Source organism: Glandiceps talaboti, chromosome 2 (assembly GCF_964340395.1).
Source record: "Glandiceps talaboti chromosome 2, keGlaTala1.1, whole genome shotgun sequence".
Classification (NCBI taxonomy): domain Eukaryota; kingdom Metazoa; phylum Hemichordata; class Enteropneusta; family Spengelidae; genus Glandiceps; species Glandiceps talaboti.
Window position 1 is genome coordinate 32156676 of NC_135550.1, and position 12521 is coordinate 32169196.

At 34.9% G+C, this 12521-nt stretch overlaps 1 protein-coding gene across 1 annotated transcript in view; it reads left to right on the forward strand.

Moving 5' to 3' along the window:
- Positions 1-12521, forward strand: part of LOC144447050 (HEAT repeat-containing protein 5B-like) — a 39298-nt gene that overhangs the window by 21069 nt on the left and 5708 nt on the right. The window contains exons 10-31 of the mRNA XM_078136933.1: positions 691-802; positions 1470-1622; positions 1796-1895; positions 2014-2123; positions 2241-2479; positions 2805-3011; positions 3262-3330; positions 3499-3620; positions 4179-4338; positions 4963-5152; positions 5568-5737; positions 6135-6300; positions 6852-7019; positions 7736-7855; positions 8291-8419; positions 8671-8852; positions 9165-9233; positions 9564-9743; positions 9953-10427; positions 10733-11005; positions 11290-11559; positions 12056-12280. Of these exons, the coding sequence (XP_077993059.1) occupies positions 691-802; positions 1470-1622; positions 1796-1895; positions 2014-2123; positions 2241-2479; positions 2805-3011; positions 3262-3330; positions 3499-3620; positions 4179-4338; positions 4963-5152; positions 5568-5737; positions 6135-6300; positions 6852-7019; positions 7736-7855; positions 8291-8419; positions 8671-8852; positions 9165-9233; positions 9564-9743; positions 9953-10427; positions 10733-11005; positions 11290-11559; positions 12056-12280 (3889 nt within the window). The remainder of the gene's footprint in view (positions 1-690; positions 803-1469; positions 1623-1795; positions 1896-2013; positions 2124-2240; positions 2480-2804; positions 3012-3261; positions 3331-3498; positions 3621-4178; positions 4339-4962; positions 5153-5567; positions 5738-6134; positions 6301-6851; positions 7020-7735; positions 7856-8290; positions 8420-8670; positions 8853-9164; positions 9234-9563; positions 9744-9952; positions 10428-10732; positions 11006-11289; positions 11560-12055; positions 12281-12521) is intronic.

Sequence of the window (12521 nt, forward strand, 5' to 3'; positions counted from 1 at the left end):
GTCTTTTAAATATTAATATATCTATTCAGTGTTTTTGTTAAGGGGTGTTCCCTGTGTATTTTACTGAGACCCTGTGTATTTTACTGAGATCCTCACCAAAATAAGGTAATATAGAAATTTTATGAGGTTTTCCCCTTTCTGTTCCCAGGGTTTCCAAATCTTAGAAAACACATTGTTATTTCACAATTGTAATGATTATATGATTTAGACTGTTTCACTGAATAACAAATACATGATGTAGATAAAATTTTGCTGTCAAGTTGAAAATATTTTTAATGATTAGTATATTCATCCATTCATCCATTCATTCATTCATTCATTCATTCATTCATTCATTCATCCATTCATTCCCTTTGTATTTACTTCACCTGACCTTACAATGAAGAGTTGACTACTTCACTGGTCAATGTATACATTTCAGTGACTGTGCACAGTGTGAATTGTTTGTTTTAATCACAGATACAATGCCATAAACCTGTTCATATATATCTTATTATATTAATTTGTTTATCAGCCCCTATTTAGAATTCATACACATGTCACATTTAATATCACAATATTAATTATGGAATTCATATTTATAAATCTACTATAATATTATTGTAATTTGTGTTTCCTTAGTGGTAGTCATATTTAGAATTCATACATAAATTTAGAATTTTAATGTATTCCTCCTTTACTGCTTTGCAGGCCATATTTAGTATTGGAGAAGATTTGTTGAGGACAGCATCACAGAATAGTCGTATGTCACTCCATAGAACACAGGCAGGCTGGCTTATTTTAGGCGCTGTGATGACACTGGGTAAGATTTATATGTTACTACATAGAACACAGGCAGGGTGGCTTATTTTAGGCGCTGTGATGACACTGGGTAAGATTTATATGTTATAGGTAGACATGTGAAAACAAACAAACATCTACTTGGCATCATTTATCATCTAACTATAAAACTATAAACTATAACTATAGATATACAGCAGCATAGTTACAAAAATGTGTATCCCGAATTACTATAACTGGACATGTATTAGACAGGAGTCCATTCCTTGTTTCTCTGATTCTTATCTACTTTGGAATTTTGTTTTGAATCAGATGTAACAGACTACCTGTGTTAGCCTTATTTGTTCCCAGAAGATATTTTTTGTAACATAATCCTGACAAAGCAAAAGAAAACCTTTTGAATGCACATTAAAACAAAGTTTCAAAAAATGGCGATCTTGTTTCCATTTGGGAAAAGAAGTAAAAAAGATGAAAAAGAGAGAGAAAAAGAAGTGGTCTAAATCCAAAGATAGATATGAAACTAATCAAGAATTCAAGTAGTATTTATACTCTGTTATTACAAATGCAAACTTCATTCATCTGTTTATTGTTCTTCACCTTTCTGTGCATACATATGCAGGAAACTTTCTAAGTCATGGGGACTATATTATTAGTTTGACTGTATTTTATGATAATCTTGTAATTGACAGGTTCACCAGTCTTAAAGCAGCATGTACCCAAGATGTTGTTACTGTGGAGGAATGCCTTCCCTAGATCTGCCAAGGAGTTAGAGTCAGAGAAAGCAAGGGGTGATGCATTTACATGGCAGGTTACATTGGAAGGAAGAGCTGGAGCTCTGTGTGGTGAGTCTTTCATTCATACTCAAGACATAACGTATCATTGTTCACTTAAAGTATGTTCACTTAATGTATTTCATGTCATTTCAATGTTTCACGCCATATTTGTGCTTTCATTTCTTTTAAGCAATAGGTATTTTTTAACTTTAATATTTGTTGTTGTTTTCATTTCTTTTTAGCAATGCATAGTTTCATTGTCCACTGCCCAGAACTAGTATCCGATGATGTTGTTAGAAGACTGATGACACCACTAGACTGTGCTATGTCTATGATGGCAAAGTAAGTCAGCTACACTTCTACAGTATCTTCAATCACTGAATCACTGCTATAAGTTATAGAAATTACATGCAGTATATTAAAGAACCATTACTAATCATTCTGGTATCTTTGTTTACAGCATTCCAGGTGTCATAAAGATGTATGGTGCCCATCTCAAGGCATCAGCTGCAATGGTGAGATTACGACTTTATGGAACTCTGGCCTTGTTACCTGCTGTATCCTATGAAGGTAATATCATTATATGACCTGCAACTTTTGCTGTGTTTTATCTTCAAAAAAAATTGTGTACATCCAGATTAACTGAAGATATCTGACTGTTTACTCCTTTACTATTGTTGGTTGCAGGAATGCTAAGTTCATTACTTCGAGAACTAGTGGCTGAATTCACCCTCACAGACAATCCTGCCAATACAACCACATCATTGCTACGTAATGTGTGTCACCAAGATGACAGCATCATTCTGCAGTCATGGTTACAGGAGACAGACCACAAGTCTATTGAGATGCAGCTTCAGCCTAACAGTGCATCAGGGTCTGGTGCATTAGAACATGACCCTTCCTCCATCTACTTACGGATTGGACCAGTATGTATATATGTATCATAATACTGAATTGCTACCAGAGTAGCAAAATATAAAATATTTTGATATGAAAACTGATGGTAGGAAATAACTGACTGTAAATGAAACATACTTCTTGCACTGGATCAGAACAGTTGAATAACCGTAGATCTGTCAATCTCTGACTTAAAATTTTGACTTAAACTATTTTTTAAAGATTACTCGTCAGTTCATATGACTGGTTACATTTAATAGCTGTGTGTTCATGTATACTGTTTTCCTATACAAATGTAAGTTTCACGAAATAGGATATGTTTCTATGAACTCACTGTTGTTTGTTTTTATACAGAGTGAAGCTGTACCAGGTCCACTACCCCTTGGTGTTGCTGTGATTGATGCCTCAGTTTTACTCTTTGGCAAAGTGTTTCCCAGAGTAGCTCAGAAACACAGATATCAAATGTTGGAACATTTTGGAGAGTGTATAAAACAGGCCAAATCAAGTCGACAACAGGCAGTCCAAGCTAATATATTCACAGCTGTACTTAGTGCACTCAAGGTATGTCAATTGGGTTGTCAGTTTCTTTCTGTTTCTGTTTCCTTGGTAACACTAATAAGTCAGTTTGTAATGGGAAGGGGGGGGGGGGATTGATGAAGGATACTGCAACAAGTTTGAGCCCCTTGCAGCATTGAAATGGTGAATACAGGAATGACTAAGTTGAGTTGCTTACTAATTTGCATGTTGTAGTAATTGATTTCAACTACAGCTGCTTGTATATTCATCAGATTCAATGTGTGGTTGTTTACAGGGATTAGCTGATGCAAAGGGAAGACTAAAGTCTGTAGATGTACAGAGGATAGCCAACAGTCTTATCATGGTAAGAAGGTGATGTTTACTAACAAATGACAATAAAAATATTATATAAGATAAATAATTTAAATCTATTAAACATTAGAAAACAATTCACATGTACTCAGATTATTACAAACAGTATTTAGCTGTATCTTGATAAGATATTAATCAACATTGGTTTTCTCTTTAACAGAGTGCTTTAACCAATTCCAATCCAATCTTGCGATGTGCAGCTGGTGAAGCTGTGGGTAGAATGGCCCAGGTCATAGGTGATAGTTCATTCATTGCACAGACAGCCCAGACATGTTTTGACAGGTCAGAATCATTACATATAATATTATAATGAGGATTGAGATATTTGCCAGCTTTAGTTTTGTGATGTGATGTGATGTGATGTGATGAGATGTGATGTGATGTGATGTGATGTGATGAAATGTGATGTGATGTGATGTGTTGTGTTGTGTTGTGTTGGGATGTGATGTGATGTGATGGGATGTGATGTGATGTGATGTGATGTGATGTGATACGACGTAATGCAATGTGATGTGACAACACTTCACATACATTACGTAATGTAGTGTAAAGCAGTGTAATGTAATGTAAATTATGTAATGTAATGATCCAGATGTGATCAATATATGTTGTACAACTTTGTGTTGACTATAGGTAGCTTATCTTGTCTGTTTCCATGGTTATAGTGTACCATAAATTGTCATAATGTCAGAGTTTCAAATCAAGTGTAATTTTCATTGATGTCAGTGTAGTGAAGTCATAGCATTCCTAATGATGTATAGTTACAATGTTTTACATTTATTTAGTAAATATTAAGTGTCTGATAAATAGCATGTATTATTGTTGATTTTATTATATCAGGTTAAAGACATCACGTGATGTAGTATCAAGGACAGGTAATTCCTTAGCATTGGGATGTCTACATAGATATGTAGGTGGTATGGGTGCAGGTCATCATCTTAATACAAGTGTTAGTATACTGCTGGCTTTGGCTCAAGACGTCACATCACCTCAAGTACAGGTAATTTACATGTTATCAAATTCATTGATATGTAGATGCCAAGAATTATATGCAGTGCACCCATCATTACAATGCTGATGAGAAGTCATTGGAAATGTGAGGTTCATGTTCAAAAAATTGTTTGACTCTGTGAGTAGAAAGGTTTATTTGTAACTGTGAATCCTTATAGTCCATGAACATATTCATTCTCACAAGACTACATTTGTACTGTGATTTTGAATATCGGAGAGTATGAATATTTGATATCAATCATGGATTCTGTCAGTATGTTACTAGAACTTTAACTATAGATAGAGTGTATAGTTGTGATATAATCAAGAATTATTTCATGTGATCACAATGTTATACTCCTATTTCTCCTTGTATATACAATCATACTTTTCTAGTAATAAGATAAGTCAAGGATACCAGGGTGATCTCTCAAAATATTTGTCATTATTTGATATCTTTATTTAATTTCTTCATTCAATCACAGTATATTGAATAGGTCTCGTAAGAATATTTTGTCCCAATATGAGTGTCTAAGTTGTAAATATAGTTTAAGAATCATTTTCTTTGCAGCAGAAGTTTCCATCATTACTTCTTTTGACATTTGTAACTTGTGACTTGTACATCTATCTATAGGCATGGTCACTGCATGCTCTAGCCCTGATTGCAGACTCTGGTGGTCCAATGTTCCGTGGTTTTGTAGAGCCAACGTTATCACTGTGTCTACAGTTGTTACTGACAGTTCCTCCATCAACAGTTGAAGTTCACCAGTGTCTTGGTAGATGTATGGCTGCTCTTATCACAACACTAGGTCCAGAATTACAATGTAAGAACAAATTGGCAATGTACATGTAGGAATAGGAGATTGGATTTTATACATTTCAACTAGTTTGAATCCACTAAAATGTGACTTCTTACGGAATATCTGTATTAATAAGGTTACATGGTTCTTATTTCAAACGTTAAAGTCATATTTATTTGGTAAACATGTAAACCCCTCACTCTGGGTATATTGTAAATAGAACTCAGATAAGAATGGTGTTCTTAATATGATATCAGTATGAATGCAGTCTCTAATTATTTCCTTCTTTATATTTTCAAAATACTTGGATTGAAACCATTGTTATCTTTCATAAAGTTCACCATTATTTCAGCCAATACAAATGACCCTGTCCACCTGTAAAATCAATAATAATATGTAAATTATGTGTTTAATATGCTCTTTTTTTCTGCTATTTCAGCCAATACAATGACCCTGTCCACCTGTAGATCATCATGTTTGGTTGGTTGTGCCATAATGCAGGATCACCATGACTCATTAGTTGGAGCTGAAGCCATAGCCTGTTTACAACAGTTACATATGTTTGCACCAAGACATGTCAACTTGTCTACTCTTGTACCATATCTATGTGTAAGTAGTATTTATAGATGTGGTTAATATGATAAGAAGGAAAGAAAGAATGAAAAAAGGAGAAAATATAGATAGATGAATGGATGGATGAATGAAAATAAATGAATGCAAGCAGTTGGCAATGGTGAGTGTTTTTTTGTTAAAAGCATAATTTGTGTGTATAAGTTAAATCATCTTTTTAAAGAAAAGCCAGCCTGACAGATTGGTTGGTATGTTCACTCATTTAATAACTCTGTTCAGCTAATGGTTAACAGGCATGCCAAAAGACTATGAATCTTTCACTGTTTCAGGCTAGTGTATGGGTTGTGATTCCTTTGTTTGTAGTAGTTATCCTACAGTACTTTGATAATAGATATACTGTACTTAAAGATTTGCTGTTATTGTTGTTGTTTAACAGCATATGTTAAATAGTCCACATTTACTACTACGGAGGTCAGGTGTGGCTTGTTTACGTCAATTATCACAACGTGAAGCTAGGGAAGTATGTGAACATGCCATGACTATGGTTAGAGAAGGTAGTTTCCAAACTAATACTGATGAAAAGGACAAATTATCAATCACAGGTAAGTAACAGTCACAGTTCCTAATTTCAGTTGTAAAGTTTAAGGAAAAGTCCAGTCAGGCTTATTTCTGCCTTTAGTACACTTACATTGATTACTGGTACCAACCTACATACAATTTTGGGTGATAAAATAGCACCTCGGTAACTTATTCAACTTTGACATGTGTTTGGCCATTTTGGAGATTCCCTGCAATGGTTTGTGGGAAAACATTGCAGGAAATGTTATCACATTTACCATACTCTCTTTGTCTTTACATAGACAGAGGTTATTTATAGCCAACATGATACAGGAAATAAATTAACCTTGCTGATTGATGCTCTGCACTTCCTTCAAATTCAACACATTTCTAACAAAATCAAAAAATTACCCTTAAACTAAGTAACCCTAAACAGTGGTAAAGTTACCATATTGGAATCTAGTTTTTGAAGTGACTATGTAGCTTTCATTTGAATCTGTAAATATTCTCATCACAGCAAGTTATTGTGACTCAGGTATACAACTTCCACATGAATGACTAAATGATGTGTTTGTGTTACATTTGTTTATTTTAGTGGAAACTGGTCTGGAAGGAGCATTATTCCAGATGTTAGACACAGAAACTGATATTAAGTTGAAGTCAGATAGCCATGATACTCTCATTAGTATGTTACAAGAATTAGCAGCTGATCATCTCACACATTGGTTATATCTATGTAAGAATGTCTTACAAGCATCTACTGGTAAGTCTACCTTATATCTTGTGTAAGAATGTCTTACAAGCATCTACTGGTAAGTTTATCTTATATCTTGTGTAAGAATGTCTTACAAGCATCTACTGGTAAGTCTACCTTATATCTTGTGTAAGAATGTCTTACAAGCATCTACTGGTAAGTTTAGCTTATATCTTGTGTAAGAATGTCTTACAAGCATCTACTGGTAAGTCTACCTTATATCTTGTGTAAGAATGTCTTACAAGCATCTACTGGTAAGTTTAGCTTATATCTTGTGTAAGAATGTCTTACAAGCATCTACTGGTAAGTCTAGCTTATATCTAATTCTTGTGTAATTAAACGTGATGGATATCTGTGATAATGTGTTAGAGGAAAATGATAACACTAAATTGGTAGCGCATGACGTTCTAACTGTGACTTGTATGCTTCTGCCAAGAATATGTCACACTTCTGTTAATAGCAATAGTGTTAATGTTCTGATTAATAATACAATTAGAAAGGAGATTGATAGTGTAAATGATATGGAAGATATATATATATACATTAGTGTAGTGTAAATGTTTTGTAGCTCTTTCAAAGGATATCAATAAAAGCTGACTTTAGAAGAAGAAAAAAAAAATATATATATATATTAAAATGTCTTGTTGTATAGCACATGACAACACCAATACAATTCTTTCGTGATTTGAGATAAATATTGTATACCATTGTTTATCCCTCCACAGACACCAAGATGTCAATGTCTGGAAAAGAAGACCATGCTGATAAAGAGGAGAAAGATGATGAAGGTGGAGATGATGAACAAACATTTAAAGCTCCTGATGTAGTTGTCACACATCCTAAAGGTATGAACTTTATTAGATATATGTACACTGCGCCAAACATTAATTTTTGACATTTTAGAGAAATTGATATTCGAAACTGAGAATCAAAAACAAACCATTTATCATATTTGCATTTGTACTTGTAAATGTTAGTGTAAAATGAACTGGAGAGCTGTTCAGAATTAATTTTAGATTTTGCCCGAAAATATATGTAGTCTTGTTCAAGTTACATTATTTTTATGCAACTGTGGTATCTAACAAGTTTATTTCTAGCCTCTAAAAGTCTGCTTTCTCTGCATCTGAGTGTTGAATGCACTGTTTTGAAAAGTGTCATTTTACAAAAATGATTGAGTGTTATGTTTGTCAAGAGAACAATAATTTAGATTAGTGTCAAAATCAAACACTGATTCTTGTAAAATATGAGTAATGTTTTCATTTCATATTGTTTGTGTACAGTACCACCAAGATGGCCGACCAGAGTGTTTGCTACAGAGAGTGTAAGAAAGGTGATATCTGTTTGTGATGGTAATACAGTACATTTTGATCTGGCACTGGCAAGAGAAAGGAAGTCAAGTGAAAGGAAAGGTGAATGTCATATTAATTATAACTTTTATGAAGTATTTAATGATTAAACAAACATGAAAATCTAGGATTTCCACTGCATATATATAAAAATGGAACACTAAAACTGATGATTATAACTTTGTGCCTTTCTCAGTCGTATTGCTCATGTATATTTATGTACAGACTGAAATCACTGCACCAAATATTTTAACTGATGAAACTTTTCTATTGAGGTATTTCTTACACCTATACTGTATATGTATCCAATACAGGTGATTACTTGGTGTTACATCTATCAGACCTTGTGGGGATGGCATTTATGGCTGCCACCAGTGACAGTGATCAACTGAGGAAAGCAGGTCTAGAATTGTTACAAGATATTATTAATAAGTTTGCCAAAGTACCAGAACCTGAATTTCCAGGACATTTTATCCTAGAACAGTTTCAAGCACAGGTTAGTCTTTTCTAGCAGATTGTTTAGTTTACATTTTTATAGAATTTGAATGTCATAGAATTTGATGTGTTGAATGAAGTGAACTTTGCTACCGGTACTCTATTTGTATTAGTAAGTCATCTGAAGAAAGACAGACTTTATATATCATCAACTATCATTCCTTACACTGACTAGGAATATGGTGTTGTATATATAATACCATATTTCAATGTTCTCCTAGTCGCTGTGACAATCTTGCAATGAACATGCATACTGATATATACTTGTATATGATGATTTTTATGACTTTCTTTTCAATGTGTTTCCTCCTAGGTTGGAGCTGCTCTCAGACCAGCATTCTCTCCAGATACACCACCAGATGTTACTGCTATGGCTTGCCAGGTAATTTATCCTGTATTCATGACCTTGGCAAGCTATTTCTCTCTTTGTTTATACGTTTAACACAGTATGCACCAGTTTAGATTGTTTCTAACAGCAAGATGCAAAAGTTTGAGGGCAGTGTTAATTTCACATCTATATAACATAATTTTACCATCAAGAAACCAACTTTGAGGGTAGAATTTCTTATAAAAGTTTGCACATACATGTAATCAGTGAGTAAGCAAACAGCATATTCAGTGATAACTTAATTTAATTATGCCATGTTACTTACTGTATGCCATGTTTAATACTTACTGTACATACATACATACATACATATATTTTGACCAGGTTTCCAGTGCATGGATTGGTAGTGGTGTAGCCCATGATCTCAATGATTTAAGACGTGTACATCAACTACTTGTATCATCACTAGCCAAACTAAAGACTGGCAAAGGAGCACCATCTATGCTGTACAGTGAAAGTGCTACTACTATGGAGAAACTGGCAGTACTCAAAGCATGGGCTGAGGTTAGTCTTTGTTCTATGCTAGATTTAGGTGTAGAATTCTCTACTTATGGCTGACCATGGCGGGTCTATGGTGAGTGGAGGGTCTGGGCTGTCCAATACATTTTATTATTTTCTTCAGTTAATGGTCAGATCATTGACACATATAACAAATACAAGATTTTCATTCACAGTTGTATAACAGTAATTTTCAATTTCCTTTTAATATCCAGGTTTATATTGTTGCTATGCAACAGAGTCAAGCTCCACCCCTTCCAGCCACTGAAGCATCAAATGGTAATGACTTTGACGATGACAAACCAACAGAAAGTTTACTAACATTAGTACAACCAGAACTAGCATCACTAAGCAGACACTGGTTAGCTGCACTCAGAGACCATGCACTGTTATCACTGACCCCTGCTTACTCCAGTCAGTTACCACCAGAAGGTGGTGCATTCTATAATGCAGAGACAATGGACAGTGCCAGACCTCATTACAGGAAGTCCTGGGCACCCATACTGTATGCTGCAGCTCTGTGGCTGAATGATAGAGGCTTTGCCAATGTGGACAAGGAGAAGAAGGATAGGAGTGATTCCTTTGGTAGTAGAACGACACCAATGGTGGGATTGGGAGGAGCTTCTGTCATGGCAGCAACTGAGAAGACATCTGATGAAGTCAGTTCAGATAGATTCCACCTAATCCAAGGTAAGAATCTTTGGTAATCTTGGTAGATCACATCCATCAAAAGATGAAACAAGATTGTAATGATGCTATATGTTATCAAAGACAAAATAACCAAAGTTTGAAGAGTAAACCTGTCAATGAGTGTCATGAATGTTTTAAGAATTTTAGAAGATGCCTTTTCAGTACATTCAAGTTTGTTGAATTAGTTTCCACATATCAAAGTGAAGGCAGACAGATTTATGAAAGATGTAAATGAAAATGAGTCTATGTCAAGAATATATAGGTATACATTTTAATCAGCCTTCACTTCTTATTTCTATTTTCAGGTATATGTATAGAAGCTTTGTGCAATCCGAGGTCATCAGAACCCCTGGAGACAATTACTAAGTGTTTGAAGGCATTGTATGTACTATTAGATTCACCCTTACCACGTAGTAAATTAGGCAGTGACCAAATATTAGCAATAGAATTACTGAATGTACTACATCGACTTCTACTGACCAGAGAGATGCCAGTCACACAACTTCTTGTGATGGATGTAGTCAAACAGGTGGTTGGTGCAATGGAGGAACATGTTGATAAACAAAAACAGGAATTAGGTGAGATTTATTGCACTTTTAGCAGACTTTATGGGTCAAAATACTCAACACAATAGAAAAAAACTGAAAGGAAAACCTACATTGTTATAGTTAAAAGTTGTCTGCATTACATAATGTATACCCTTGAAGACAGAGGGAAACTTTTATACTTATATATCAAAGCTATAAGTTTGCTCAAAACTTTCTGTATATACTTGGTGTCCAAGTCTCAAAAGTAATGAATCGGTGAAATTTACAATAGTGACTTTTCCTTATGTAAGTTCCTTTTCTCAATTCCATTGTAGAAAAAGCAGCAGATGAAAAGAAAGATAGTGTGATAGTAGGTGAAGGTGGAGAAGATGGTGAGATTATACCTGGAAAATCATTTATCTTTGCTACATTAGAAGTCTGTCTGTGTGTGTTAATACGTCAGGTTCCTGCCTTGAATCCATCTATGCCAAACTCTACCATACAGAGTGTGGCTAAACGTCTACAGTTATCAGAAGAAAGTAACCAGTTAGTATCACTGGCTGTATCAGTCATGGCAAAACTCCCTGATTTGTGCACTCCTGCAGGTAAGCCAACATTTTAAGTTTATGACATAGCATATCAAGTCTCTGTCACCAGCGATGTGGTGGGAGGGGGAGGGGGGGGGTGCAGGGGAAGAAAACTTCTCAATATTCCAATTTTATCTATTAAATAAGTGTAAATCAACACACATATACATGGCCCAATGGTTATCATATTTGTAGAGTGGGTGACCTCAACATCTTCTTCATACTTGAATATAGATAACATGAGATTTTCTTTAAATATAAGTTTGTTTTCTATACAAATAGACTCCCAGGGAAAACTTTTGTTGCATGAACACATTGTGGCAAAAGCAAAAAAGACTAAATTTTGATTCCACTCACCTACACCATAGACACTTCTCCACTGTCTATGCTTACACAAGGTAACATAGTACAGTTTATATATTATATCAATACACAAAACCTCTCATAACATTTATTTGAACCTTTTATTTTACCCACAACTAAGTTTACAATAAATCACCACTTATCTTTGCAGGAAGTGTATCTATTTTACCAACTATCCTATTTCTTACAACGGGTGTAATCAGAGAAACTGCCATCAAGACAGGGGACACCAACATTGCACTGCCTGTAGCTACATCACTGCAGTCTTTGAAAACACTAGCCTCATCACACTATGTACAAAATAGTCAATGTTCAGAGGAATGGATTGGTCTTCTCAGAAGTGCTCTTGCTACAATCTTAGATTATGCCAAGCCAGGTGAGTCTAAGGGGTACAGTACCACCTAGTAAGGTACAAAATAGTCAATGTTCAGAGGAATGGATTGGTCTTCTCAGAAGTGCTCTTGCTACAATCTTAGATTATGCCAAGCCAGGTGAGTCTAAGGGGTACAGTACCACCTAGTAAGGTGCAAAATAGTCAATGTTCAGAGGAATGGATTGGTCTTCTCAGAAGTGCTCTTGCTACAATCTTAGATTATGCCAAGCCAGGTGAGTCTAAG